Genomic DNA, 26,927 nt, shown 5'->3' on the forward strand with positions numbered 1-26,927 from the left:
ACAGCTGCAACACCATACTGGTGACATGAGCATGTGAGCATGACTGAGCACACATGCTGGCTGCAGGCAGAGCTGCGCCGCATTCAGAGAACAAATCTGAGGCTTTTGTTTTCGTGTGGCATCAACTGTACGGAGAATTTCCTCAAATTATACTAAAGTTAACAGTAAATGACTAAGATTTTAAACCAACTGTATTGATTGTACGCTCACTTTAACAGGGACACCTGTTTGGATGCTCGTAAACACAAATATGTAAACAGCCAATCATGTGGCAGTAACGAGCTGCGGAAGTTAAACCCAGAATCACAATGGGAAGTATTTCAGAACTGCTTGATCTATTGAGATGTTCATGCACAACCATCTCTGGGGTTTATAGAGACGGGCAGAGAAAGAATCTAGTCAGCAGGTCAGATTTGAATGACCAGATTGGTTCGAGATAACAGAAAGGCATTAGTAACTCAACTAACCACTCATTCCAACCAGGCGCTAATCTCACACTATGGATCTGGAACAGTTATTTACTTTACTTTGAAACTATGTTGTGTTGAAATCCACACCAAGTGTCACTGCTGTCACTATTCTATATATATATAATATATATATAATTGTACTTCATTGGTATTTCAACCACACTTACTGCATCGTTCATGCTGTGGCTTAGAGGCTTGTCCTGGGAGAGGAGTCCACCAGGTCCGTCTGGAGGGTGCGAGAGCTGAGGCCCATGGATGAAGTCACTCATAGGGGGACCTCCACCACCTCCACCTCCGGCAGCTCCACCACCAGACGGGTTCCCGTGAGGGAAGTCAAAGCTTCCTTGGCTGTGGTAAGTGTTGCCTTGAAGGATAAAAGAAAACCTTCAGTTGAAAAGGCTAAACACAGAGTCCTTTGCTTTTGTGACCAAAAAAAAAAAAGGTTGATGTTGTCAAAGTGATTATTTAACAGGATGTAACACGAAGTTGCACTTTTTTCCTCATGAGAGACATTTATCAGAGCAGTAAGCTGACAACTTTTTTAAAAACCTGTTCAGCTTAAAATCCTCCTTGAGGCTGTGTCTTTGTTTAATGCACCAGAGACATGTTCCTGTAGTAAAATGCAAATCAGCTCACTCTCCTTAAAGAAGAAGAAGTTTGGTTTTCATCTACACAGCAGGATTTTTGTCTTACCTGCTCCTGGGTAATCTCCGCCGTTGCCACTTGAATGTTGACCCGGGTGCGATGGGTACGGACTGGGACCCGGTCCAGAGCCGGGTCCAGATCCTGGGCCGGGACCAGGTCCTAGCTGTGCGATCATGTCCATCACATTGGGCATGGTCATCTGACTGGGGCTCATGGTTTTAAAGCGCTTGGCCAGTGGTCCATCAGGGTCCTCTTTGATGTGTAGCTCAGACTTTATGGGGACGGGTCGCCAGCTACATGTCGGGTCTATAGTGACCTCCTCAAACTCTGAACTGTGCGACGAGAGAGAGTAGGTTTTTGATGGTGAGGTTTTTGTCATCAAAAAATGTTTAACATTTAGCTAGTAAAAGAAAAAGAGAAGAAACTTACTTCTGTATGGCATTGAGGATTCCCCACATGTACTGGTCCACCTCCAGACCTTCTAGTAATGCCGTTTTACTGAAAGGAGGAAAAAATATTACATGTTATCTATCAATAAGGTTTCCTTTGTAGCAATCCAGATTTACAGATCTGATCCAGATCCATTTATTTACATTTTGCTGAAAGGTTATTTTGGGATTTTTTTAAAATAACACTAAATATATCCTGATTTCTAACTTACTTGCACACAGGACACCTCCATGTCCCCCTCTCACAGTTGAGCTGTAAGTACGACTCCAAATCGAAACACTGTGGGGAAAAAAAACACACAGACACTAATTAGAGTCGTCTTTTACTTCTTACAACAACACAAGTTTTTTTTTTAATCAAAAATCAAACGCAGTTTCTTTAAATCTAACCTGGACATGTTTGCAGTCATGCCCTCGTGCCGGTAGCTGGATGCGTCTGAAGGTAATGGGGCATTTCAGCGACACTTTGATGGCCGTCTGCTCCACACCATCTTCCCCATTGAGCGTGGTGTTTCCTGCCGAGGCTGCCACACTGCTGAAGTTCCTCTTAACTGTGGAAAAGAAGTGTTTGCAGACAGAGGGTGAACATTTGCAGTTGGACCGAGATCAAGATGAATATTTAAAAGTGAGTTGTTGAGAGAAACAGATGTGTGCCGTTGTAATTAAGATGTACTTATGCATATTAACCACACAAAGAGACAAAATGAGTCATACTCTTGGTGATGCAGTGTTCTGCAGGAAGGAGTCTCTTCTTCAGGAGCCCCTGGAGGACAGAGCGCACAGATGGTCTGTGGACCAACTGCAGCACAAACAGGTGGGACTGGAAAACAACACAAAAACATGAAAGAAAGCTTGTGTTTATTCCCCCACATATATAAATAATCTGTATCACCAAAGCTGTGATGTTTTCCAAGGGAAAAAGTATATGATATAAATGTGTACTCACACAGCAGCAGGCAGTGACTGTAATCTGGATGGTGTTTCTTCCAGGTTGGCATACGTGCTTCAGGTGCAGGGGTTTGTGGGAGGTTTTGTTGTCTCCCCGCTCTATGGTGAGGGGCGTGGCGTTGACGCTGACCTGGACGGAGGCGGGCCAGTTGGTGTTCATCTGCCTGTCTTCATGGTGGTAGCACTTAAACTGCAGCTCAAGGTCTGACCTGTGAGAGGAACGGGACGAGAAAAGTCAGAGGTTAACGACGTAACGCAGAAAATACACAGAGGAAATGTCGGAAATAATATGCAATTCATTAACAGCCGAGCTACACATTCATGTTATGATATTTTTACATACAGGTAAACAAGAAAACTCATCATTTTGATACTGTAAAGGATAAAAAGACCAGAACATCTAAACAAAAGCAGTTAAATTGTAGAAATGTCAAGACTCTACATTAATTGGAGCAAATCTGTAAATGGAGGTCTGTCTGGTGGTCTTACCTCCACATGAGGGTCTGATGGACGGACGGTCGAAGGTGGAAGACGTGGTTACTGACAGCCAGGTTGTGCTCCAGGCGGAACGGCTCCAGCACCACTCCATCTCTGACTGGGAAAGTCAGCCTCAGCTCCTCATTGGGGTTAGCTGGAAGAGAGGAAAAGACGTTGGATGAATTAAGAGGCGTAAGGATATAAAAGCAAATCAGTGCCTCACATGACTGCTGGTGTACTTACTCGGAGGTGGCGGAAGTGCCGTCATATTTGGTTTCATATCGGGGGGAAACGGAGGTTTCACATCCTGGTTGGGCGACAGGTATGGAGGAATACTACTTCCCGGGGTCATGGGGGGTGTGGGGTTACCAGGTACAGGGGAGTGGGGGTAGTTACCAGGCCTCGGAGGCTGTGAGAGAAAATAGTACAATAACAAAAACAGTCAGTTTAACTCATTTCACATGTATGTACCAATTAAAGGAAGCTCAAAGTTCTTGGTGATTGCACACTCCTCCCATTCCCCGTTAATACTTTATTTTATTAACTGTTACTGATATCTGTTGAATATCCAGGGTTTTCTTTAGCTGTAGAATCCACTTCTGAAACATTTCATATTTATTCAAACTCAAACCCGCTGCAGCCGTCCTTCTTTACTTGTGCTATGTTGCTGTTATGATTCTACCCTTACCTCCATCAGGTGTGATGTGGAACTAATTAGTTCCTGTGCACGACGTGGTGTTATTGTCAGGTGACACAAGGATAAAACACCACTGTGCTGACAGAACCAGAGTGAGTGTCATCTGGAGCTGATGGCTTAATCCACGTTATGTGAACTACTTTGGTCATACAGCTACAGCTACACCTCAGCTTTAACAAAAAAACTAAATGTGTTTTTGAATAAAAAAGTGAATACACACCCCGTTGCCTTGACCGTAGGAGTATCCACCTCCAGAGAAGTTGGTGCTTTGACCATTGAAAGGCTCTTGCTGTAAGTGAAATAAAAATCAGTTATATTTTTTTGATTTAGTGATTTGATTATAGGCAGATATCATGTAGTTTGTTTTTGTTTTTTTTTACAAAGAAGAAAACGGCCTTGAAGAAGAAGATGCTAAAGAAAGTGGTAGAAATGGATCTATTGTGTGACACAACAGACCTTGTAATACTGGCCCATGGGCATGCTGGGTGGGTACTGTCCCTGGCTCTGCTGCCCGGGCATCCTCTGACCAGGGTAATTAGGAGAGGGGAGTGGCCTCGAGGCATTTGATGTCGGATACTGCCCCTGCTGTGGGGGGAACTGGCTGTTTGGCCCGTATTGCTGACCCCCGTAACTTGCCTGGAACACAAATTAGACAGGAAAGGATGTAGAACACACGGTTTTGTTGTAAATGGGCAGCTAAGAGTCATGTGTCCATTTACCTCGCCAGGATACGGCCTCTTCATCCCCTGCATGGGCATCGCCTGTCGAGGCCCTCCAGGATACCCTTGCTGTGGCATCCTCTGGCCGTGAGCTCCAAAAGGCCCCATGCCTGGAGTTCTAGCCTGGCTCATGCTCATAGGAGGGCCACTCATGTTAGGGTTGCTCATTGCCGATCCCATGGTGGCTGGATTCATACCTCCAGGGGGGCCTCGTGGGCCTGGCTGGTTCATGAACTGACTATTGTAGGCTTGAGCAGGGCCCATCTGGAACGACGAACACATCTGGAGGCAAAACAGCAGGTTTTAAGCACTAACTAATGATTATTCTGGGTCTACAACAGGTGGCTGGATTAAAGGTTCCCGTGTATATTAGTATGTTACAGCCTATTCAGGTAAGTGGGTACAGCTGTGAGCGCGATGGCAGATGTGTGTGTTGTACCTGTCCATACTGGTTGATATCTTTGTTCTGTGTTTCCTGCAGAGCCGCTACCGTGGCTGTTGCCGTGGCCGTTGCCGTAGCAGCAGCCGCGGCAACAGCAGCTGCTGCAGCAGCGGCAGCTGGCTGAGTGAAGTCACCAGGAGGACGTGTGTGGGAGGTCATTCCCATACCTCCTGGTGGAGCATTGGGGCCCGTAGAATAACTGTAAGAAACAGATTAGATTAGATTTTTTTTTTTTATTATTATACTACATTTAATTGCTTAATTTCTTAAAAGGTCCAGTGTGTCACATTTGGTGGATTTATTGTCAGGCATTGCATAAACTACCCATAAATATGTTTGTGTAAGTGTATAATCTCTTTAAAATATAAACAGTTTCAATTGTGTATCCTTAGAATAAGCCTTTTAAGTGAACTTTAGGCAAGGGCTTTCCTTTACAAAACAGCTTTTCACATTTCAAACCTGAAGTATATTCATAATTACTTCTAGAAGAGTCCTGTTACAATCCGCACCAATCAGGTGTCACTGATTCTTGCACACTGCACCTTCTAAAGCAGTCATATGCAGCCTCTTACCTTCCGCTGTATCCCCCGGGACCACCAGGATAACCAGGTCTGCCGTACATGCCCTGCTGCATGTATTGTTGATTGGAACCTCCTTTGTTTGGGAACTGTTGCTGCTGAGCACTGAACTGAGGTGAGTTGAGTCCTGCTGCACTGTTAGACATGCCTGACCCCATAGGGTTACCTCCAGGATTCATGGGGTTATTGCTGTTCACCATTGGGTTTCCCAGAACCTGGATTTAACAAAGCAGCGTACGAGATCGACTATAAATTTAAGATTGAATAATTATTTCTTTCAAAACAAGCAGAGATCGAATGTCATGTGATTGCAGAGTGGAAGCTGCCGATGCACGGACATACAGTACCTGACTCTGTGACGTGTTGGTCACGCCCCACACCGTTGTAACCACAGACAATGACCCAGGGGGCTGGTTGGTGTTTTGTTGCCAGGGGACAGAGTCATAGGGAAATGATCCATCACTGCAAAGTAGATCAAAACACATGATGTGACCTGGAAGTTTCATTTAGCTGCGAAAAGAGTCAACTTAAAGTCAAGCCCATCCAAGACTAAACTTGTTAGTTCATTTGAAATGTTAGGGTACTCAAATCAATAAGCAATAATGACCAGGACTCCCTGGAAGAAGAGATCTTGTATCTCAATGGGACCTTCCTGGCTAAATAAAAGGATAAATAATAATAACACCTGTTCAATGTGAGGCGATATCTGCAATTCCACCAATATCTCTTGCAATTCTTATCCAAATACAGCCAAAGTCAGCACTGCACACACTGGTGCCCACACAGGTAAGTCACCTGCCAAGTTCAAGACAGCTATGCAATTCACAAGCAGACAGACAGTTCCTTTCAGTCAGGATGTCTGCCTGTAGAAATCCCCAAAAGAGCTAAAGACGAGTTCCAAGTCCACACTTAACAGTAAAGGTGAAATATGATTCAATTATTTCTTTGTTGGAATGTTTTTGGACGAGAAAAGAGAGGAGTGTTAATGTTATGCAGTCAGATTTCAAACAAAAATATTATAGTTTATAAGACATAATAAACAATTTAAATCATCATGGGAGGCATGTGACCAGGGGAGTGAGAAGGAACTGCTGTTTTTGGACAGCAGCCCGCTTCTTTGCCGAGAGGTTAACTCGTGGAATGAACGGCATGTTCAATATTTCCTCATAAAGGCAAAACATTATCCCATGATCCTCAGCCGAAGCAAACAGGACTCTTGGCCAAAGCCAGAGAGCCTCGTTGTTAGAGAGAGCGGGGAGAGAGCTGGGCATGAGCACACAATGTTCTCCAGAAACATTACTTCACAGCTCACTTCCCTGCTGGATCATCCCATCATCCCCTAAACACCTGAGCGACCACTCATAGTTGTGGATTAGTGGTTCTTCAGTTGCACGTGTTTTGATGAAGTGAAATAATGAGGTAGCGTTTCAGAAAAAATAAACCCTTAATGACACTTTAACTTTAACATTTGTTTACTAATGTATCATCTAAACATTTGAGAGAAAAGGCAGAGAACTAAGACATAGAATGTGGTACAGTGAGCCACTTTTGTCAAATTGTCCAAAATCATCACATAAATTATTTAAATGCTCAAAATCCATGGATGCATTTGATGTGTGATACATTTAGTGGGGGATAGAAACGAATCATAAGCAGTATGAAGCTAATTTATTCAAAGTAAGTGACTCATCTACTGATTTACAGTTGCACTTCATTTAATTTATGCATCACAGTATCTTTCCCTTGATAGTCCTCGTGTATTATGAGCTTAATTTCATTGGAGAGATATGGAAGAAGCATAAACCTTGAACAGCAATAGGGATATCTATGGATTTCTTTTGATTTAAGTGACAGGAAATGTCTCAGAGAGACGCCCCACTGACCTGTGTGTGAGGCCGGGCTTCATGCTGCTCATGCTGGGCTGCATTTGGACTTTCCCCGGCGGTTCGTTCTGCCGGTTCTTCTGGTGACGCAGCAGGAGGAGGCGACCAAGCTCCTCGCACCACGACGACAGCAGGGCTGCGAGGAAAACAAACACAAACACGCACAGACGCACATGTGTCAGTCTCTTCTGAGCTTTGAACTGTGTGTTTATTAAAATGTGTGTTTAAGGTTCAGTGTGTGAATAATGACATAAAAAAAACAAACAACTCAGGTTTACGGCCTCACTTGTGGCAAATAAATTAACCCTGTGTATTGTGTTCAGAGCCATTCAGCCTGCAGTTATTGCTTTAACCTTAAGGGGGCACCCATACTCAATAAAAGCCACAGTGAATTATTGAATGACTCTATCTGAAGTGTGAAATGTGAACTGAAATATACCACAGAAGGGGACAGACTGAAATGAAGTGAGACAGCCAGACAGAGATAGAACAGATATGATCTTTGCAGCAAGTGAGAAACTGTCATATCGTTACTCTCTTCCACTTCCTCCACTCGACACCACCACTATATTCATCTCCACACTTCCTATGTACTGTCAACCGTCCAAGGACTGTGCACCGCTCTCATCCTCTTAATAAAGACAAAGGTGTATTTTTTTTTGTACCAGTCATCTTGTTTCGTGAACCACTTCACTGTCTCACTGAGATGAATCAGAGTTGTGTGTCATTTAGTCTGGCAGGTGTTGTTTAGTCAGTTAAGAAAATGAAAGGCTACAGTGTTCACTTCTGAAATGAGTGATTTAAGATGCTGTGTACACCCAGATGCACCAGTTTTTTAAGGAGCGACATTTTACAATGTGCACAATGTTTTCTTGAAAAACTGCATCTTGAATCTTAGGTTTAAAAGCCCAATGCGTAACATTTAGGAAGGTTTATTAACAGAAATTGAATACACTACCCATAAGTACTGTACAGTTCTATGAGTGTATACTTTCTTAGCCTTAGTCTTTAAAGAGGGGCCTTGTTTTCTACCAGCCATGTTTCTGCAGCAGCCTGGAAGGACAAAACCAGCATATTGAGGCGAAAGCTTACTTCGCAAACGAATAAGAACAACATTTCTGGTATGTGAAGGCCTCCACAGTTCCCTGATGTGGTTTGCAAGTGGAGGGTTGAGCTGAAGAGTCCTCACTTTTTAGGCTGCAAATGAGGAATATTTTTCTTATAATTGTTTAATACTGCTGATTATGATTATGTTATGCTGATTATGTTTGCACTTAATTAAGCGCTCGTTTGGTCCATACGATGGCAGAAAACCTCACAATGATGACATCCTCAAACGTCTCGTTTTGTCCACAAACCAAAAATGATTCCGTTTCAATGATGTATTGAGTTACAGAGCAAAGAAACCAGAACATTTCACATGTAAGAAGGTGAAAAATAAGAGAAAAGTTGTTAATTTCTTTCAAATCTGCAGCCTCATCACTAATTCTTACACACTGGATGTTTAAATAGTGAATGACACTGACAGTTGAAAATGCACGGTGAGATGAGTGAAAGAGACCACAAACAATGAATGTACGCAATTGAAAGTGCCTTTTTTGTCCAATTGCCTTATTGTAATTCATAACATCCATGTTACTACGACATTAAGACAGTGGTTTGTATTGGCGGAGCTAACGGTGCACTGTATTTTCTGAATGACAGCAATCTGATCTAACATGTTGAATTTTCAAAGAAAGAAAAAAAGAAAAGAGGAGAGAGAGGATGAAGAAGAAGAAGAAACAGAAGAGGGAAGGAGTGTTTAGGCTTTCCTCTGGAGGGTGGAGAGAGCCAAGCCTCCTAGTTAAAGAGGAATTATTCCACCCTGCCATTACAGAGAGCTTATCTTCCCACTAAATCACCACCTCCACACAGAGGGACTGTCTCCTCAACTGGCAACCCACCATTTAGACCTAAAGATCAGCTCCAAGCACAAATGATGGAGTCACAGTCTGAGAGGGAGAGCGAGATGGAGAGGCTATGGAAGAGGAAAGAGAGCGGCGGTGACTTATCGCATCAGTGTGGCCACAAGACGCTGAACATAACAAGCTGCCAAGGCAGAAGTCATTCATAATAGAGCGAGGTGCCACTCTGGGTATTGTGCATATTTAGCAAGTTTAGTGCAGCGTATGTGACCTTATTTTCACCCCTGCCAACACCATCAAACACCCGCAGCCAAGCCACACTGCACTGCACTGCACTTTCCCTCACTTGGTCTCTTCAGTCTGCATAAATACCCTTCGCACGTACGGCACACACCCACATTCCACTCCGTATTTTTACATTTTCTGTTGACATCTCTAACACCGATTCAGATCCATCTGTCTCAACTGTTATTAATGTTTTTTGTTAACTTCACAAAAAGGGATTCCCGCCAACAAAAACACATAATGCACGGGCATGATCTACTGCAGGCCTCTTTCCTCTCACCCCTTTCATCTTCCCATTTTGTCCCGTTTCATTCACACCACAGCCCGTGTGGTTATATCGTGCACTTTCTTTCAAAAGAGCCACCACGCTGGAGACAAGCCGAGGGCAAAATGGCTGTTAAACACCTTCATTCACTCTACACTGTCTTTGTAGTGACCCAAATCTTTGTGAGTTTCTATTCCAGGACTGATTTAAAACTTCGTATAAAGACACCATCACTACATGACTCCCAACAGGCGAGTTGAAAGAGATCAGTTCAGAAAAAAACAAAAGTTTGAATGTTAAATTGTGACTTTTGTCTTATCACCGTGGATCAACTCGCAGCTCTGTGTCATACTGATATTGTGTTGACATAAATGCTAAGGCCAAAAGCATCTCTCTCCTCCACTGCCGAGGATTAGTACTTATTATCAGCCACAACTTCATGTTTCTCCTTGATTACAACGCAAATAATATCACAATGTATAACAACTGTTTTGTTAAAAAACAAGTTCAGCTGGACGTTAAATGTTCATCACAATATTTATATCTTTAAATATTTACAAGAAATGCTACTCCCGTCTTACAGCAATAACAAGTGTATTTTGAAAGTTCAGAGACACTGCTGTTGATTCCACACAAACCCACTAATTCAAGATATAGATATAGATTCTACGGATTTAAACTGCCGCCAGTTCCATAATCCAGTGTTGTAATGTAACAAAGTACAAATACTTCAACTACAACTTTTACTTTTAATCCACTACATTTCCACTAAATATATATTTGTTGCTCATTACTATCAAATAAAATCAGAAGAAGAAGAAGAAGAGTTGGTAATGGTCTGTATTTATATAGCGCTTTTCTAGTCTTGATGATCTTGCCATTCACACACATAGACTAGCAGAGCCAGGAACAGAACCCACAACCTTCCAATTGAAAGACAACGGCCCCTACCACTGAGCTACCATGGCTCAATCCTAACTCCTCCTCACTTTTTTTAATACTTTTACTTCTAATACCTAAGTACACTTTATATCAGAAAATGACTTTTGATACTCAAGTACAGTAATTGTCATATAGTAATATTATATATATAGATATATATATATCTATATATATATAAAAAAAGTGACTTCAACTTCTACCAAAGTCATTTTCTGGTAAGACACTTGTACTTTTACTCAAGTATCCCTTTTGGCTACTTTATACATAGACTAGACATAGACTACTCTATACAAGATGTGATTTTCCTTTACAGTTTAGACCATTTAAGAACATTTGACGATTGTTTGTGATGTCATTTGAGGGTAGATTCTTACCAAACATTTTATGGAAATATACTTGGATGATTCACAAAAAAAAATCATATTGATTTGGTGGAAAACTGTCCATAGGAAGTTGCTAACAGAAGGGAAAACTTCAAGACAAACCTCCTCGGTGGAGATAAAAACTGAAAGCTGATTTCAGAAGCACTCACTGACCTCTCCTCCTTGAACTGCTCCATTTCTTCGAAGCTGTGGCTTTTTTTTTAATGGGGGTAATGCCCAAAGACATATGGGGCCTCCTCACTTGAGCCATATTTAACACTGTACGGCTGACTGATAACACAAAAACCCTGGCTCATTCTCACCTCACCTCCGCCCCTCAGGGAGCAGCAGGGAGAGAGTGAGCCATGGTAACAGGCTGCAAGGCCCATTAACTAATGACAGAGTGTGTGTGTACAAGTCCTCTTTTACAAGGAAACCCCAATGCTAATTGCTATGAGCGCTGACAGTCGTGTGTAGCGAGGGCCTTCTGCTGCCGAGAGCACATCATTTGCCAGGTAAAATCACGACAGCCTGCAGACTATCTCCTTCCCAACATAATTCAGTGAGCCACATGAGCGTGAACCCACTTTGTCCATTCACACCTGACATGTTTTAAAGCCCCAGATCCGCCAAACTGGTACATCAGGATTCTGACTGTGACACCGTCGCCTCTCTGTGAACCTTCTAAAGCAGGCGGCTAATACTCGGCTCTTTCAGTGGAGTTGCATAAGTCAGGAGCAGAAGGTTTGTCACAGTGCTTGACAATTGACGCATGTGAGCCAAGCTGAGCAAAAAAAAACAAACCACGCTTTTAGCATAATTTTTAGCTTCAGCCAGCAAAAACTCAAACTCACTGTAATGGTCATATTCCGTGCCATGGCATGACAAACGCCAGAGATGTGAGAGTGAGAGTCCCCACTCGCACCCATTTAATGGGTTCACATAAATCTTTATTCTCTCCTGCAACCACACACATCCTCTGTGTTAAAAGGGGCAGCAGAGCCCTTTTGCATATTAACAGTGACATATGATATAAGAACAAAAACCATAAGAATAAACCGGCGGAGTCAGCATCTAGCGACGGTGAGCCGGTGCTCAGTAAGTTTACTGAATAAAAAGAAAACAAATACTGGGATATCACCTAACTGACTATCTCTAATCTTGTTGGATCTGCAGCATTGACTGGATACAGGTTCAAAAACTATCATTTATATGCAAATTACTCACACCAAAGTCCTTATAAATCTACCATCATCTCAGACCCTCAGCTAATATCTTAGATTCTTTAGCAGTGGCCAGAACAGAAGCATTTAACACAACTAACTAAAAAAAGGTGCAACAACAATGTGTATACTTTGAGCAACAGAGAATTAATGAGGCTCCAATATTTACATATATGATGTCAACAACAGATGTTTTTGGATTTGTGCAATTCACAGACTCAACAGAAGAGACGAGGTCAGAACAACTATGATTGTTGTGAGAGTGAATGCAAACAAAATCTCACAGCGCTCTAGATAAAAGCAAAGTTAGAGGTGGAGTTCAAAAACCAAATAAAAAATGGTATTACATGAGGGAAGACACAAATACACCTGCTGGAATAATTTTACTTGATTTACTATGCCGCTCAAAATAAAAAAGCATGGAGACTAACGGCTTACGCAGTTTTCTGGATCTGCACGAAATGTTTATGCCATTGTTCAAAAATACTTTGGGATATGAAATACCAAACACCTGCCCCGTGATCTATCTTGACGTCGTCTATATGTGACTTTTACTTGCAGCAAGTAAGAAAGCCATAACTGAATAAAACCAAAAAAAAACTGGGTTAATGCAGCCACAGATGCTGTAAATCATCAGTGGCATTTTTATCATGGAAAAGTTGAGATTTCTTTTAAAGATGTATGAACAGAAATGGAAAATGGAACATTTATACAAGACATGACACAAACAGATAATGGCATGTATAAATACTGACATAGTGGATGTTCAAACTATTACCCCATTTTTCTTAATACTCATATTTTTATCGATTTGTGTTATTTATGTTACTATTTGCTGTGTTGTATTTTTCTGCTATTTCCTTTTTGGGCATTTTGAAGCTTTTACTGAGAAGATGATATCATGACAGGAGAGTGGAAAACACGCAGCAAAGGGGCCAGAAGTGAAATTGCAGCAGCTGTAAAGTCCTGTAGCTTCAGTTTTTGCTTTAACCTTTTCTAAAAAAGTTTTTCTTTGTGACACATGTGAAATTGAGCAAGGGAGAAGTTAATCTGCTTCCTCTGTAATCTAAAAAAATGACATTACTGATAAGACAAGTGAGATACAGTGTGTGTTGCTGCCATGATATCAAGCAGCACCTGAAGGGCTCAACTCCTTTTATTGCCTTTTCAAATGTGCGTTTTAGGTGCTACATCCCAGGTACCTGCTGTAGATGGTGCGTCTGATTGTTTGGAGGACGCATTTTACAAAACATGGAAGAAATGTGCATGTGCAATTCCCACGACCCTGAAATGTCACTGTGCTTGTTCTTTTCCCCCCTCTGATGTAGACAGCGCCGACTGCAAAGTTTCACAAAAGCGTTTCTGTGTCATATCCCTCATGAGCATCGTGTTGAATGTGCAAAATTTCATTTATCTACATAAATAGAGATAAACCGTCACATTAAATGCACGTCTCCGCTCTCAACATCTAAACATAGTTCATCAACTGTGGTCCTAAAGTGACCCAAAAAAAAAAAAAAATCTGGCTCACAGCAAACCTGGTCTTTTGATGGCGACATGTACATGCAGCTCTGCGGAGGTTTTAATTGATCACAACACAGACAAAAGAGAAAATACTACACTTTCTGAGCATGAACACTGCAGCACTAGACACAGAAGCCTTCTGAGAGAATGTGTGGGATGATGAAAAGAAGCAATTTATAATAGATATCAAAGGCAGAAGCAGGTACAACACTGGCAAGTAGGTCTGTGCTCTGTGGTGTACAAAATATTATGCAAAAGACAAATATGGAGGGATATAAATCCTGGAAAAAATATATAAAAAAATAAAAAGTCATGCTTTTAGCAGGAATGTAATGGAAGCCATTTAAGCAGTCAATGATATCCCCCTTCCTGCCTCCTCTCTGTTCAGCAAACTTCTTTCAAGAAAAGAGCATATCAAATGGGCTTTAGTCTCAACAGCTTGGAGGCAGAACAACTCAAACATGCCCTGCAGAGAGACAGCGCCGTGTCAGAAATCACATTCAATCAAAACGAAAACAAAAAAAAAGCACGAATATGAGACAGCCTCTAATTTAAAGCTGCAGTGCGTAACTTTTGGTGATTTTGTTGTTGAACAGAAACCATGTCACACTATTTGTCTGCTGTGTCCTTCATATAAAAATAGGCTCATACTGACTATCGGACTATTGTGTGTATACACCAGCTCCACAGGGGCGGGCGGGGACAAGAAGCGCTTAACCTGTCAAACTGCTGAATGACCAGGTTGTTTTGAGCAGAAGAATTCTCTTCTGAAACTTTTCGTGGGGACTTTTTGTTTTCAGTGATACTTCAACCTGTTTTGCAGCCACAATGTTGCTGTTGCCTCCTTCTGTTTTGACATGGAAACACTTCCTGTGTGCAGTGCAAGAATGTCCCCCGGGGCAAGACAAATTTTTATCACCGCTATACTGAGAAACACAGAGAGTCACGGCACTGTGTGAACTCATTTTGGCAAATGGTTTGAATGGAACGTTTGTTTATATCAAAAAGTTACGCACTACAGTTTTTAAGATTTTCTACAATCCTTTCTCTTTTCTCATTTGTATTGATAAACCAGCGCAGTATTCTCATCTGCCTGGTTTCAAAGAATTTCATCCACATCCTCTGGCAGTGCACTAGACATGAGGATGAAGGGGGGAAGAGGATGGATGGAAGGATGCTAAACAAAAAGAAAATGTGGGTCACAAGCCAAGGAGATGGTGCAGCCCAGAAGGGAGGGTAGCTCTACCTGAGTCACTCTGACATCTCCTGCAGGTGCTGGTTTCTGTGGGGTTCAAATTACACATTTTTAAACGGGGCAGAGTCATAAGAATCAGCATTAACACCAAACATAATGCAGTACGACGGCTCGAGCTGACTTAAGGTGCAAAATGTTGGTATTCGGGTAGGACATGTGGGTTCTCCGTGTTGCATGTGGCCACAAAAACAACAACAAACACAATCTGTTACATTAATATTGCACTGAGGGGGCGTGGCTTCTCTGAGCTGGCCTGAGAATCACTTCTGTGCATAATATTCGTAGCGTTATTAAATGTGCATTCTCTCAAAGGTGTCACACACTCAGATTTCCTGTCCTGTTATGCAAGAAGTACGGCACAACAACGGACAAACACGATGACGCTAAGCTCATCTTAACTGTGATGTTTCCACATTTATTTGGGCATGACAAATATTCAACGCTATCTGACAATTGATCTCACAAATGATACACAAGTTTAGTTCTCAAGTCTCATGTGATGTCACTGTGTCGAGTGACCAAATATGCAATATCAGTTACACAGCACTTTGGGTATGGAATATGAATTTCAGGTGCATCTGGGTCAGTCGAGTCAAAAGCCTGGGGTCATGACCTTCCACATCTGTATCAGAGAACTGTCACAACGCTCAAAATGATCCCTATGTGTGATCACGCGGCCGTAATCGTCCACATCTTAGCTACACACGTAGCAAATATGCACAGCTACACCAAAAGGCCTGTAAAATGAAACAGGGAATTTACATATTTACACACACCATGTGGACACAAGTATGTGCACGAGGCAAAAAAAAGGAAGCAAAATAAATATGGACACTGAGCTCTCGGCTCTGCGTGTAAACAAACAGTCAGTGTCTTGGCTTTGTGACGACGCGCTTCTACAGTGAAAGTGCATCACGCAGCGAGGGAAGAATGTCAGAGAACAGCAAGCCATGAATGAACAGTTCTTATCGGCCATGCGCAGCTCCGCACTACTTCAGGGGAAATAGTAAATATCACATACCTAATTATAATCAGGCACGCTACTTGTTGCAACTTCCACAATGTGTCTTTCCTCTCACACTGTGAAGTGAAAATTAAATCACGAGAAAAAACACACAATCAAGAATTCACAGAGTTTGAGAAATACGATTTCCTGTGGCTGCTGTTAGATAGTAGATGAAAAAGTGAGGAAATCCTGGCTATAGTACAGGAGATTTACCAAAGAGATAATTTATAGAATATTGGTCTTGAGACGTCGTCAAAACCGTTTGACTAGAGCACTGAATAGATATGGGAGTGATTAACAAGTACCACATATATTTTTTTTCCCCCATGCTTTCAGGATGTGTTTTCAAAAACACATCCTGAAAGGATAACGTATTGCCTGGAGCACTGGGAACTCCACCCTCACTGCTAACAATACTTGACATCGGTTTGTCTTAACAGCAATTCCTTCCTCCATTCTCGAGCAAAAATCTAACACAATGTCACTGGGCCACTTTGGGATGTGAGCATGTCGATGATTTACAGAAAAAAGAAAAAGAAAAAGTGCAACAGCACATGTAGGCCGCACACATACAGTGTGAAGTCATATGTCATGAATGAGTCACTAAATGGCCTGATGGGGAAGTACACAGAGTGCAGACACAGGAGGTCACTGGAGTGCAGAGAGTCAGCAATACGAAGAAAGCCAGAGAGAAAGGAGGAAGGCCGGAGGGGCCGAGCGGCTGTGTGTGGCTGTGAGATTGAGGATGCAGACGGTTTGGGTGGTTTACACTCAGCTCCAGCGAACAGGAAGTGCTGCGGCTCCATGCCTGCTCACTGAAAGCCATATTGTGTTATAGTATTCTCTGCATAGGTCAGCGAAAACATTCTGTTACTGCTCGCGAGAGCCACGTGCTAATTGAGCTGTCAGTTTTATGGCTGGATTAAACACTGAATGAATTAACACTGATTGAGTGCCCTTTACTCGTCCACAGGAAGGAAGTGGTGTTTCCTCTCCATGAGGCACCTTTCTCAACAAGAGGTACATGCAAAATATACAGTGATCTTACTGCATTGTCCTTCAAAGATTACACTCATCCACAGGTCAACAACTTCAAAAAAAAAAGAAACACTGGAAAAGTGGGTCATGTCCTCCCTTCACATTGACGCGCACGTGTACAATGCTGTCAAAAACCTTCACATCAACAACAATGGAAATGAATCTGACAGTCGTTTACCTGTTTACATGTATTATTGTTTTTCTTCCACCTCTGCAAGAGCTACAGTATAACATCACAGTCACAACGTACGCTTGTGCACACTGAACACAAGACAAAGACAACAACAGCGCTCACGATTAGCCTCTGAGAGAACAGCATGTGGGTCAACCTGTGGTCAGCTGATCTGTCCTGATACCGTCCTCTGTGAGTGGACAGTGCTTAAGCACAAGTGTCTACAGTTACAACAGGCAGAAGTCAATGTCACTGTTTCACAGTTGTGAAAGTAGATTTGAATGTCGATGATTTAAGAGGAAGCTCGATACTGCTTGGTTGCTCAGATTCTGCCTCTTATGCAAACACACTTAAATTTAAATTTAATACTTTTTTTTGTTTTTTTGCAGAGATACATGGACACATGGACAGCTGCCACATACTCAGACCACATTATAATGAGTGACATTTATTTCCTGGACACTGTAACCTTGACCTAACATGAACAAACCCTATTTTGACCCAAATCTTTAAAACACGTCTTTCACTCGGTGTAGATACAGGCAACTGAACTTGTTGTGTCAGTTGCTTGTATCTACACTCCTGAGGCTACAGTGACCCGGATGACTGAGGACACAGTTCAAGTATTCAACATAAAATGTTAAATGTTAAGACTGACATTGAAGGGGACTTGTTTTTTGCCCCCATCATGAGGATGAATTCCTATAATGTGACTGTGTTGGGTCCCCACAAGTGAGCAATACCTTGACCACACACATGCATCCACACACGCATCCACACACTACAGCACTTACCCAGAGCCAAGCAAAGTCCCTGCACATCTCATTTCATTCCCTTCATATCACAGAGAGACTCAAGTGTCACAAATGCTCCAGTTCCTGCAGAGGCCAGCGGCAACTCCTAAAGCTTTCTGCTGCTTCCAAGCCTCCTGCCTGCACCTTATCACTCTCACTCTCTACACATATCCCTCACTCTTCTCCCTCTTTCTTCCTCACTTCGTCTCCTTTCTTTTGCTCACTGTCATCCTCCTCCCTTGCTCTCTGATCTGTCTTTTTCCCCCTGTCCAGCGTCTGCACAATGCACATAAATTATTCAGAGGCAGTCTCCCGGTTTCTCTTGCTTATCCAATCAGGGCAGGGCTCTGCACTAATGGGCTCCTGCTGTACCTGCTACCGGCTCCTACACACACTCTCGAGACAGCGGGGTGGGGGGAGGCAGGAGAGAGGGAAGGAGAGTGGGAGGGAGAGAAATAGAGAGAGGGAGCAGAGGAGACAGCCGAGAAGGAGGCAGGATGAGGGGAAGAGATAAAGACAGAGAGCCGACACAGACAAACAGCAGCAGAGATAGAGAAGGCAAGATATTCCAGTGCTTCTCACCTCAGTTGTGAGGTGCCGTTATTGATGTGTTCAGCTTAGTCTGTCTCGCGCTCCATTGCCCCGCTGTACAAAAAGTGTACACAGAAGCACACATTCACATATGCATAATCCAGCACTGTGACTGCCATTTATCAGGAAGGGCAAGAAAAAAACAAAACAGAGGAAGAAAAAGTCACGCTGCAACCTCACGCTGCAAAGTTGCACAAGTGGGTGGAGCTTAAATTGCTATGCAGGCTGGCGGGATGCCAGTGCATGAGAGAGGAAGTGGGAGAAGAAGAGAGTCAGATGTGTGTTAAAGCTGCGGTGCATAACTTTTGGTGTTGTTGACGTTGGTCTTTGTGAACGGAGCGGTGTTTATGTGCTCTGTCCTTCCTCTGAAAACTGGCTCTGTCAAGCAATACTATCAGACCTGGCTGAGAGTGTGTTTGTGTGCATTCAGCGGCAGGACAAGGAAGAAATATCTTTCTTAGCAGTAAAATTCAATTCTTTGGCACTTCCTAGTACAATGTTGTTCCTGCTTCTGTCTGTCTTGACAAAAAAAATGACTTTGTATGTGCAGGAATTCATTTCGCCCTATAATCCAACATAACCCAACATGACATTAAATAAAAACATGATTTGGACGAGAAAGTTGTCCTTACCTAAATGTTGAGATGTGCTATTCAGTCCTAGAGTGGGGGAAACCCACAGGCCTTGTGACAGCAGAGGGAAGTTATCTTTTGTGTGACAGACACACACAGTCAGACAATGTCACAAATGTCCCACGCAGAATTGAAACAAACACAGCAGGAGGCAGGAGTATGATTTGAAAAGAGGTGTGTCAAATGCCTCTGGGGGACAACCCTAACTCTGGTGGTTGAGTCCTGAGGTGATGATGCCAGATCAGTCAACCCTGAACAAAGGGAGGATTTAAATCATTTGCTCATGCAGTTTTGACAAGAGCAAAGTCTTCTGTGTCTTCTGTGTGTACAAGTGCACTGCCGACTCAGCTGTGATATCATCACCAAAATGAACTCACTCGGCAACTGTGTAAACCAAACCAAATGATGCCATAACTGCTGGCAAAGGTGTGGTTCCTCTGGGTCACACACCGCTGAACCTGTGCACCAGTGCAACTTTGACGTTGTACGGATAAGAAATATAAAGTTCATTTTTGTCACGGAACAGTGAATCCCTAAGTTTTCTTACTTACTTTAGTTTCATTACATTACATGTCATTTAGCAGACGCTTTTATCCAAAGCGACTTACAAGGGAATTGAGTACAACCTGCCAGGGGTGGAGTTGAACTTGCGACCATGAAGTCTTTGCACACAGGGTCTTAACCACTGAGCCACTCCACCCCCCTAGTAAATAGATAAACAGAAAATGGGCACGTATTAAACAGGAACTGCAACTGTATGGGATAATTTACAAAGCAACACACAGGAAGTGACATGTGAGCTGTATAAATTACTGTGTGCGACACAGAGACTTTTAACATCTATCACATGTATCTTTACTGTTGGAGAGTATTAAAAAAACCCTGATTCACTGCATCTGTTCCAATACGAACACTCTCTATGTATATTTATATACATCGTCAGAGACTCTCGTTAACTTCCTGTTTATCCAAACTAATTTCTTTTTACGCCACCTCGTGACTCAGAGCTACCGACATGTGCTGCACACTGACCACAAACCCTCGTGTGGCTGTTCCTACAGCAGTGTGTGCTGCCTGCAGAAGTCCACGCTGTGGTAACTCATGCAAGTGCAAAAAAGACTTTAGGGAGCAAGTGATAAAGGACCCACTCAGCCTCAGACAACACATGCACTGATCCTCACACAAACATTTCCCCACAGGCTTCATTTTTATAAACTTAGTCGTGAACTTTAAAGGTAGTTTTATTTTTTTTATTGGTTGCTCAGGGGTTTCATCATCTAAAGCAAACCACTGGAGAGTGTCAGAGGAGAGGCCCTGCCTTCTAAAAATAAACCATGTTTCCTGTTAATAATTCAGCACGCTGTTCTTACTCAGCAGTAATTAAATATAAAAGTCTGTAAGGTTGATTGGGTCAGTAACAAAGGATACCTACACCTTGCACTGGTCCTACACACACAGCTCAAAGACTGAAGGGAAGAAAGGGTGAGAAAATCAATCAGGAGAAAGTAAGACAGCTAAGTGGAAGGCATGTCGGACTACTGTATGTGTTTATGTGCGCGTGTGTGTGTGTGTGTGTGTGTGTTATGTAGACAGGCACTTACACACAGTAGCATGGTGAATTTTACTGAAGGTCTAATGGGAGCAATTTTTCATTCTCTTGCACTGCTCATTGAATTTGGAGAGTAAAGTGTTTATGAAGTAGTTTTTGTGGGGTGAGTGTGTGTGTGTGTACTTGCCTTTTTCAGCACTACACTGCCCTTATAAGGCCCTGTAGTCTTCATGGAGACCAAAACCGTGTCCCAATGAGGCACAACCTTATTTCTGAGCTAAGATTTGAATTGTGGTTAGGGTTAGAGTTAGAGTTAGGCATTGTCTGATTATGGTTATGGTTATGGATATGGCTCTCCAAATGAATGGAAGTCAATGCAATGTCCTAAGAAGAATTGCTGTGTGTGTGTGTGTGTGTGTGTGTGTTGCAGCCACACCTACATCATTGTTGACACACCATACTGACTGTTTTCCCATATTTGAAACACTGGTTCACCCTGAGTGCATTTTGTAGACTGACTGAGTGTTGACAACATCTTTTTACTGTCAGATGAAAGTGGGTGGGTGGGAATTTACCACTCATCCAGAGCACAGCTTTGCTCTTTTAATCATATTTTCCAAATTGCTCATTTTCAAACAACCGAAAAAAGAAAAAAAAAAACTCCTTGCACGCATGAAAACATAAAAACACAATCATCACTTGCGAAGATGAAAAGGATCTCTGAAAAAAAACAAAAAAAAAAACCCACAGCAATTCCTAATCTTCTGTGTGAATTGTTCTCAGGAGCACAAATATTATTTCTGTGAAAAACACGGAGCAACAAGCAGCAACCTGTGCCTGACAGAAGCATTAAAATCTGTTTCTAGGAAAATAGAGCTCCTGCCAAAAAAGCAGTTCACACAAATGCAGAGTGTATCAAATCATGTTGAAACATTGGACACATTCAAAACAATCACTTAAGGGTTACTTTTTCAATTAAATTGTAAAAAAAAAAGAGAGCTGAACACATGTAGAAGAAGTGACACTGGGGGATAAAGTGCATAAATCTTAACTTGTGCTTCATAAACACCGACAATGCTGTTATGAACAGAGCTGGTGGCAGATTCACTGGGGAAGGAAACGGTAAAATCCTTGGCAGATTGTGTTGCTAATCTGATTTGTTGTCTAGTGAACACAGTAGCCAAAAGAACTTAAGACTCTATTAGGGTTGTGTGTGTGTTTGTAGGGCAGTGGCACACCTATTATCTAATGAAGCTCTCAGCTTAGATCCAGCTCGTACCAGATCCATGATTATCAGAGGGAAACGCTAACTCATAGACTGCTTTATAAATGAGTGTAAAAGTCCGTTTTTGGAGGAAAAAAAAAGGCTTCGACTGCACAAAAAACAAAAAAAATCAGGAACCTGAACATGAATGTATCGTTGTTAGTGTGCCAACATCATTCTAACTGTGCATCATCCCCCAGCTCTGAGAGTTAGCGGTGCTAATGCCGGTTCGCCTGAATCACCTAACAGCACATAAGTCTCTTCACTAGCCGATTCCAGATTAGAGCAACACGCTAATCCTTCAAGCCACACTGCAGGGTCACAATCTCCAGACAGCTCATCATCAGCAGCAGCAGCCTGCGGTTACTGAAAACCTCTGCACTTCATTCAGCGGGTCTCACATGGCAGCGGTTTGTACTCTGTATGTTTTTCCAATCACTTTTCTTCTTGCTTGGAGTGAACATATAGATGGAAATGTATGCATATCAGTCTTATCTGCAATTGTAATATGGGGTTTTATATGTGTTCTGCAGGCCCTTTCTTTGAAAAAATATTCAATATACACAGTATTAATCAGTCATAAACTACATGTATGAACTCTGGAGCCAGACATATACCTCTAAACTTAAATTTTGCAAACAACTCAAGTTGTCAAACAAGTAAATAAAGAGGGAAAAAAAAAAGAATAGCCATAATTGTTTCATCAATTTCCTCTTTAACTGATGCTCAGAGAGAAAGCGTCAGTGGGATTGATCCGCAGACTTAGTCTGCCTCCTCCCTGGAGAAGCCTACAGACAGCATCCCAGACTCCTCAGCCCTTATCTGGACTCTCAGGTGTCAGATTTGCGGCACTCTGTCGCCATGCAGGCTGTCAGCACATTTTGCCGGGGCCTCACAAACAGACCCACATCTATGCATGCACACACACACACACACAGAAAAAAATCCACAAATATGACACAATGTGAGCACACAGACAGCGGTAAGAGAACGGTTAAAGCTTCTTGGCACGGCCTGATTTAACTTTTTCATGTCTGATGCTGATATCAAAACCATGGGTGTCTATCAATACCAGTTTTACCAGTTAAGTTTTTCATCTTTGTTGAAAAAAAACAAAAAACTAAGGTGTTAAAAACACAGTTGTGTTCAGCCACATCAGAAACACACTGCTCCAACATGACTCAAGTTAAAACACTTTTGCTTCTTCTTCCCAAACAAAATTAGTCTTGGATGTTTTTCTATTTATTTTAAAATATGTCCATACAGCGTGTTACTATGACAAGCGTGGTGTGTTAGCTTCCTGTCTTTGTGAAGCACTCACACGAGTGCCTTTTGACCAGTATTGGATCAGCTCATCCCCAAAAGCTTCTCCGCGTTTCTATCGTTGTATTTGGACGAGTGCACTCATGCATGTCTGCTCTGTCGCCCTCACGTCTGCTTCCTCAGACAGACGTCCTTGCACGGGGAGCTAAGATGGATTCTCAGTGAGCAACATCTTCCCTGAGTCACATCTGCCTCCCACCTCCCCCCCCACCTCCGACCCCACGACTGCCCGCCTCATCTGATGACTGTCCGCATCAAACCTCCCGAGCACGCGCAATTACACCACAGTTCCCATTTGTCCGCCGTGCATAAACAACTCTTCCTGAAACCCAGTTTTTATCTTCTATTAGATCCCAGAACCATCAGCAGACCTGAAGATGATTCTGACTGTCAGCTGGGCCCAGACGGTCAGCCAGACCGAGCCATGCCTGGACAACAATCACATTATCCCGACACGGGAACACAGACAGAGAGAGAGAAACACAGCAATCAATATTGTCCACTGACGTCTGTCTGCCCACTTAAGTTCCTCCCAACAAGACACTTCCCACCACAACTGAAAGTGGATATTCGGCTTGAGCAAATGTTCATACAGTATCACAGGAACCATGTGAGCAAATGTGAATATTCATTTTACGAGGAATCGTGGGGTTCTATTTCAGTCCTGTCATGTTCGCCGCCTCATGAGGAAAAACAAAGAAATCAGACAGTTTAATCAAAAATATGTGACTATGATCACATCCACTTATGGAACTGACAGACAGGTTTATATGGACGGCTGTGTCAGGTCTCTGTCAGGCAAGAGTGAGTGGTCCAGCACGTATCAGCAACACCTCGCCAGCCATCCATCCATCTCTCTCTCCATTTCTCTCCTCTCTGCCACCTCTGCATGTTTCACTCTGACAAATGTACAAGATCAAGCTGCTCCTGCAGGACTGTGTGGGGGCAGGGAGGGGAGGCATGGATCGAAGGGGAAATTGGATTTGATAGATAAATGTCTGAGGATAGCATTACCGCTCGCTCTTCCTCCCTCTTGCTTCACGTGTGTGTGTGTGTGTGTGTGTGTACAGTATATGCATGCAGGCTGCACACACATACAGTACGTGTGGATTTGTGTGGAAAGAGCGTTGAGTAGACAATTTTTTGTGTGCGTGAGACTCTACCATCCAGACAGCTTATCTCAATAGCACATTAATGTTTAATGCAGACTAAAAATATCTGACAGTATAATGCTCTATGGGCTTTCTGTGCGATGCCTGTGGTCACAGTCATTTGTGGAAATCAAACATTTTTCTCGCCACACATTAGAGTCGCCTTTAACAGAAACTTTTGTTTGTTTTTGAAGTTCAAAGTCTTCAAATTACAAATGTGAGATTAATCAGCAGACTCTGTGACAACGCAGATGTGACGACGTGATTAAAGTTATATGAGGAATCCCGCTGCTACCCACTTATGTACAAGTCAGAATGGAATGGATCGAGTGTGTATGCGTGGAACACGACTTTACACATATATTAATATGTGCAGTAAGTCCTTACAATGCTTAAAAACACCATAAGAAACTTCCTTGTGCAGTCAGAGCCAGAGCAGAATAACGTGGTAAACCTCCCTCACTTGATCAAGTACAGTACGTACAGCGGTGTGTGTTGAGCAACTGCACGACGAGGAAAAGTTGGCTGCTCTGTATTGTTGGCAAGTCGACTGCAGTGAGTGGGATGACACATGGGCATGCATCGGCTGGCAGTTCGGTACAAAACAAAGAGTCTTACCTGCAGATTTGGGAGTGAATTTGTCTCTGTTGGCAGCGCAAACAGCCAGGAGCCGGTAGCCCAAGTCCAAATCATAGCCCTGCTGAGCTGCGACACGACTCACCACCTGGGAAGAGCAGTGGATCATGAGATTAACTGTTGTCCCTCAGCCACTAATAAGTTTCACATTATGTAAACTGTTGTCAATCTCTGCATCACTTTAATAACATCATTACAAGCACCAGGTTGAAGCACAGGGAGCTCATTCTGAAGTGAAGAGAAGGAGCAGTGAAGAGGCATCTGTCACCTTTTATCAATAGTTTAATCTGCCTTCTTTTTAATAATGTTTGTCTATAAATATGCACAATTACTCTGAGCTCTTCTATTTGCTTGTTTCAACAAAGTCCAAATGCCAAATATCCTGCATTCAGTTTCTAGGTTCATTCATGACAAAAAAACAAAAACAAAAATAACCAAATGTCAAATTTGAGAAGCTTGAAAAATGACACCCACTTAAAGAATTCACCCTTTGGTTTTTTTTGTCAACTGACAAATGAATTAGTCAATGAAATATTTTCCGTGTTATATTTCTATAAACACCCACGTAAATAGCCATTTCTCTCTGATATGAGTAATGAAAACTGAATAAACAGTAAGACACATTTACAGCATCATAATCCTTTCACTTTCTTAACCATGTTACAATTCAGAGCCACTGCTGTCATGGAACTTCATTTATCTTCCAAAGCACACACACACAGTGAGATTAATGTGGACTCTGTAGTCTGGACTGTTCCACTGTTCCACAGTGGAGGTGAGCGTGATGACTACATCAGCCTCCAAGGGACGTGAGTGAGCCAAACCACAGTCGCTCTGCAGAGTTGAGCAGAGTCTCTGAAAGGTTGTCCTCAAACATGTCCACACTGACCCTGAAATCAACAGAGTTTGCTCCCCTGACTGAAGGTTGCCGGTTCAATTACATGTGATAGAAGGCACAAGTGTTTCATTCACTGGTTTTAGTATTATTATTATTATTATTATTGACTAATGTCCAATGTTTCCCTCTGTTGAAGGAACTTTTCTTTATAAATACAAATTGAAGAAACATCTTTGTCTCTGTTGAATGATCATTCACAAGTTAGTTCTTCTAAAAAACCAGAAAGCATAAATATGATAGAGACATATGAAGGATTATATACTATGATCTTATGCATGGGACATTTTTACATTGAGCTGAAACAGGCGATTGTTTTTATTTCATTAAGTAATTCATCAATTAATGTTGAATTTGTCTCTTATTTATAGTTTATGCACAATTGCTACTGTGTTTCTGTATTTGTTTAAGCTTTCATTTTGCAAGGCAATGTTATTATTGATATACATCAGTTTTTTGATTTTCTACACAGGAAATGTGTGTAAATATCCGACTAAAACCTGATCACAAAAAAGGAAATAACCTTGAATACTGCATTTAACCACAAACAGTAACAGTTTAAGACCATTTTTTTAGCCTGCTATCCAGCTACCTATTTAATTACAAATTCAATTCAGAGTTTTCTTTTATCATTTAACATACTGTATATCATTATTATTATTATTTACATATTTGTTCTCGTTTTCTTTTCTCTCATACTTTTAATCTTGCCTCTATTTATGTATCTATGTATTTGCTTTCCATTCAGTGTTTTTCTTTTGGGCTCATGGGAGTACGTGTTCTGCGGGGAAGGGTCAGAGTGGAGGTT

At 42.2% G+C, this 26,927-nt stretch overlaps 1 protein-coding gene across 6 annotated transcripts in view; it reads right to left on the minus strand.

The window, feature by feature from the left end:
• Positions 1-517: 517 nt before the first annotated feature.
• Positions 518-26,927, minus strand: part of zmiz1a (zinc finger, MIZ-type containing 1a) — a 102,450-nt gene continuing 76,040 nt past the window's right edge. For 2 of the 6 annotated variants that reach the window (XM_058652065.1, XM_058652064.1), the window contains 18 exons: positions 25,207-25,312; positions 15,060-15,095; positions 7,309-7,444; positions 5,773-5,887; positions 5,420-5,640; positions 4,845-5,046; positions 4,406-4,687; positions 4,143-4,322; positions 3,907-3,975; positions 3,233-3,398; positions 3,002-3,143; positions 2,511-2,721; positions 2,279-2,384; positions 1,955-2,115; positions 1,777-1,844; positions 1,545-1,613; positions 1,164-1,447; positions 518-834 (listed from right to left, as the gene is read on the minus strand). In XM_058652065.1, coding sequence (XP_058508048.1) covers positions 581-834; positions 1,164-1,447; positions 1,545-1,613; positions 1,777-1,844; positions 1,955-2,115; positions 2,279-2,384; positions 2,511-2,721; positions 3,002-3,143; positions 3,233-3,398; positions 3,907-3,975; positions 4,143-4,322; positions 4,406-4,687; positions 4,845-5,046; positions 5,420-5,640; positions 5,773-5,887; positions 7,309-7,444; positions 15,060-15,095; positions 25,207-25,312 — 2,808 coding nt within the window. In that variant the 3' untranslated portion in view covers positions 518-580. Of the gene's footprint in view, positions 835-1,163; positions 1,448-1,544; positions 1,614-1,776; positions 1,845-1,954; positions 2,116-2,278; positions 2,385-2,510; positions 2,722-3,001; positions 3,144-3,232; positions 3,399-3,906; positions 3,976-4,142; positions 4,323-4,405; positions 4,688-4,844; positions 5,047-5,419; positions 5,641-5,772; positions 5,888-7,308; positions 7,445-15,059; positions 15,096-18,078; positions 18,357-18,660; positions 18,781-19,301; positions 19,441-25,206; positions 25,313-26,927 lie in introns of those variants that run through there. The other 4 variants (XM_058652067.1, XM_058652070.1, XM_058652069.1 and 1 more) reach the window with 4 other exon arrangements.

Source organism: Solea solea, chromosome 15 (genome assembly GCF_958295425.1).
Source record: "Solea solea chromosome 15, fSolSol10.1, whole genome shotgun sequence".
NCBI lineage: Eukaryota > Metazoa > Chordata > Actinopteri > Pleuronectiformes > Soleidae > Solea > Solea solea.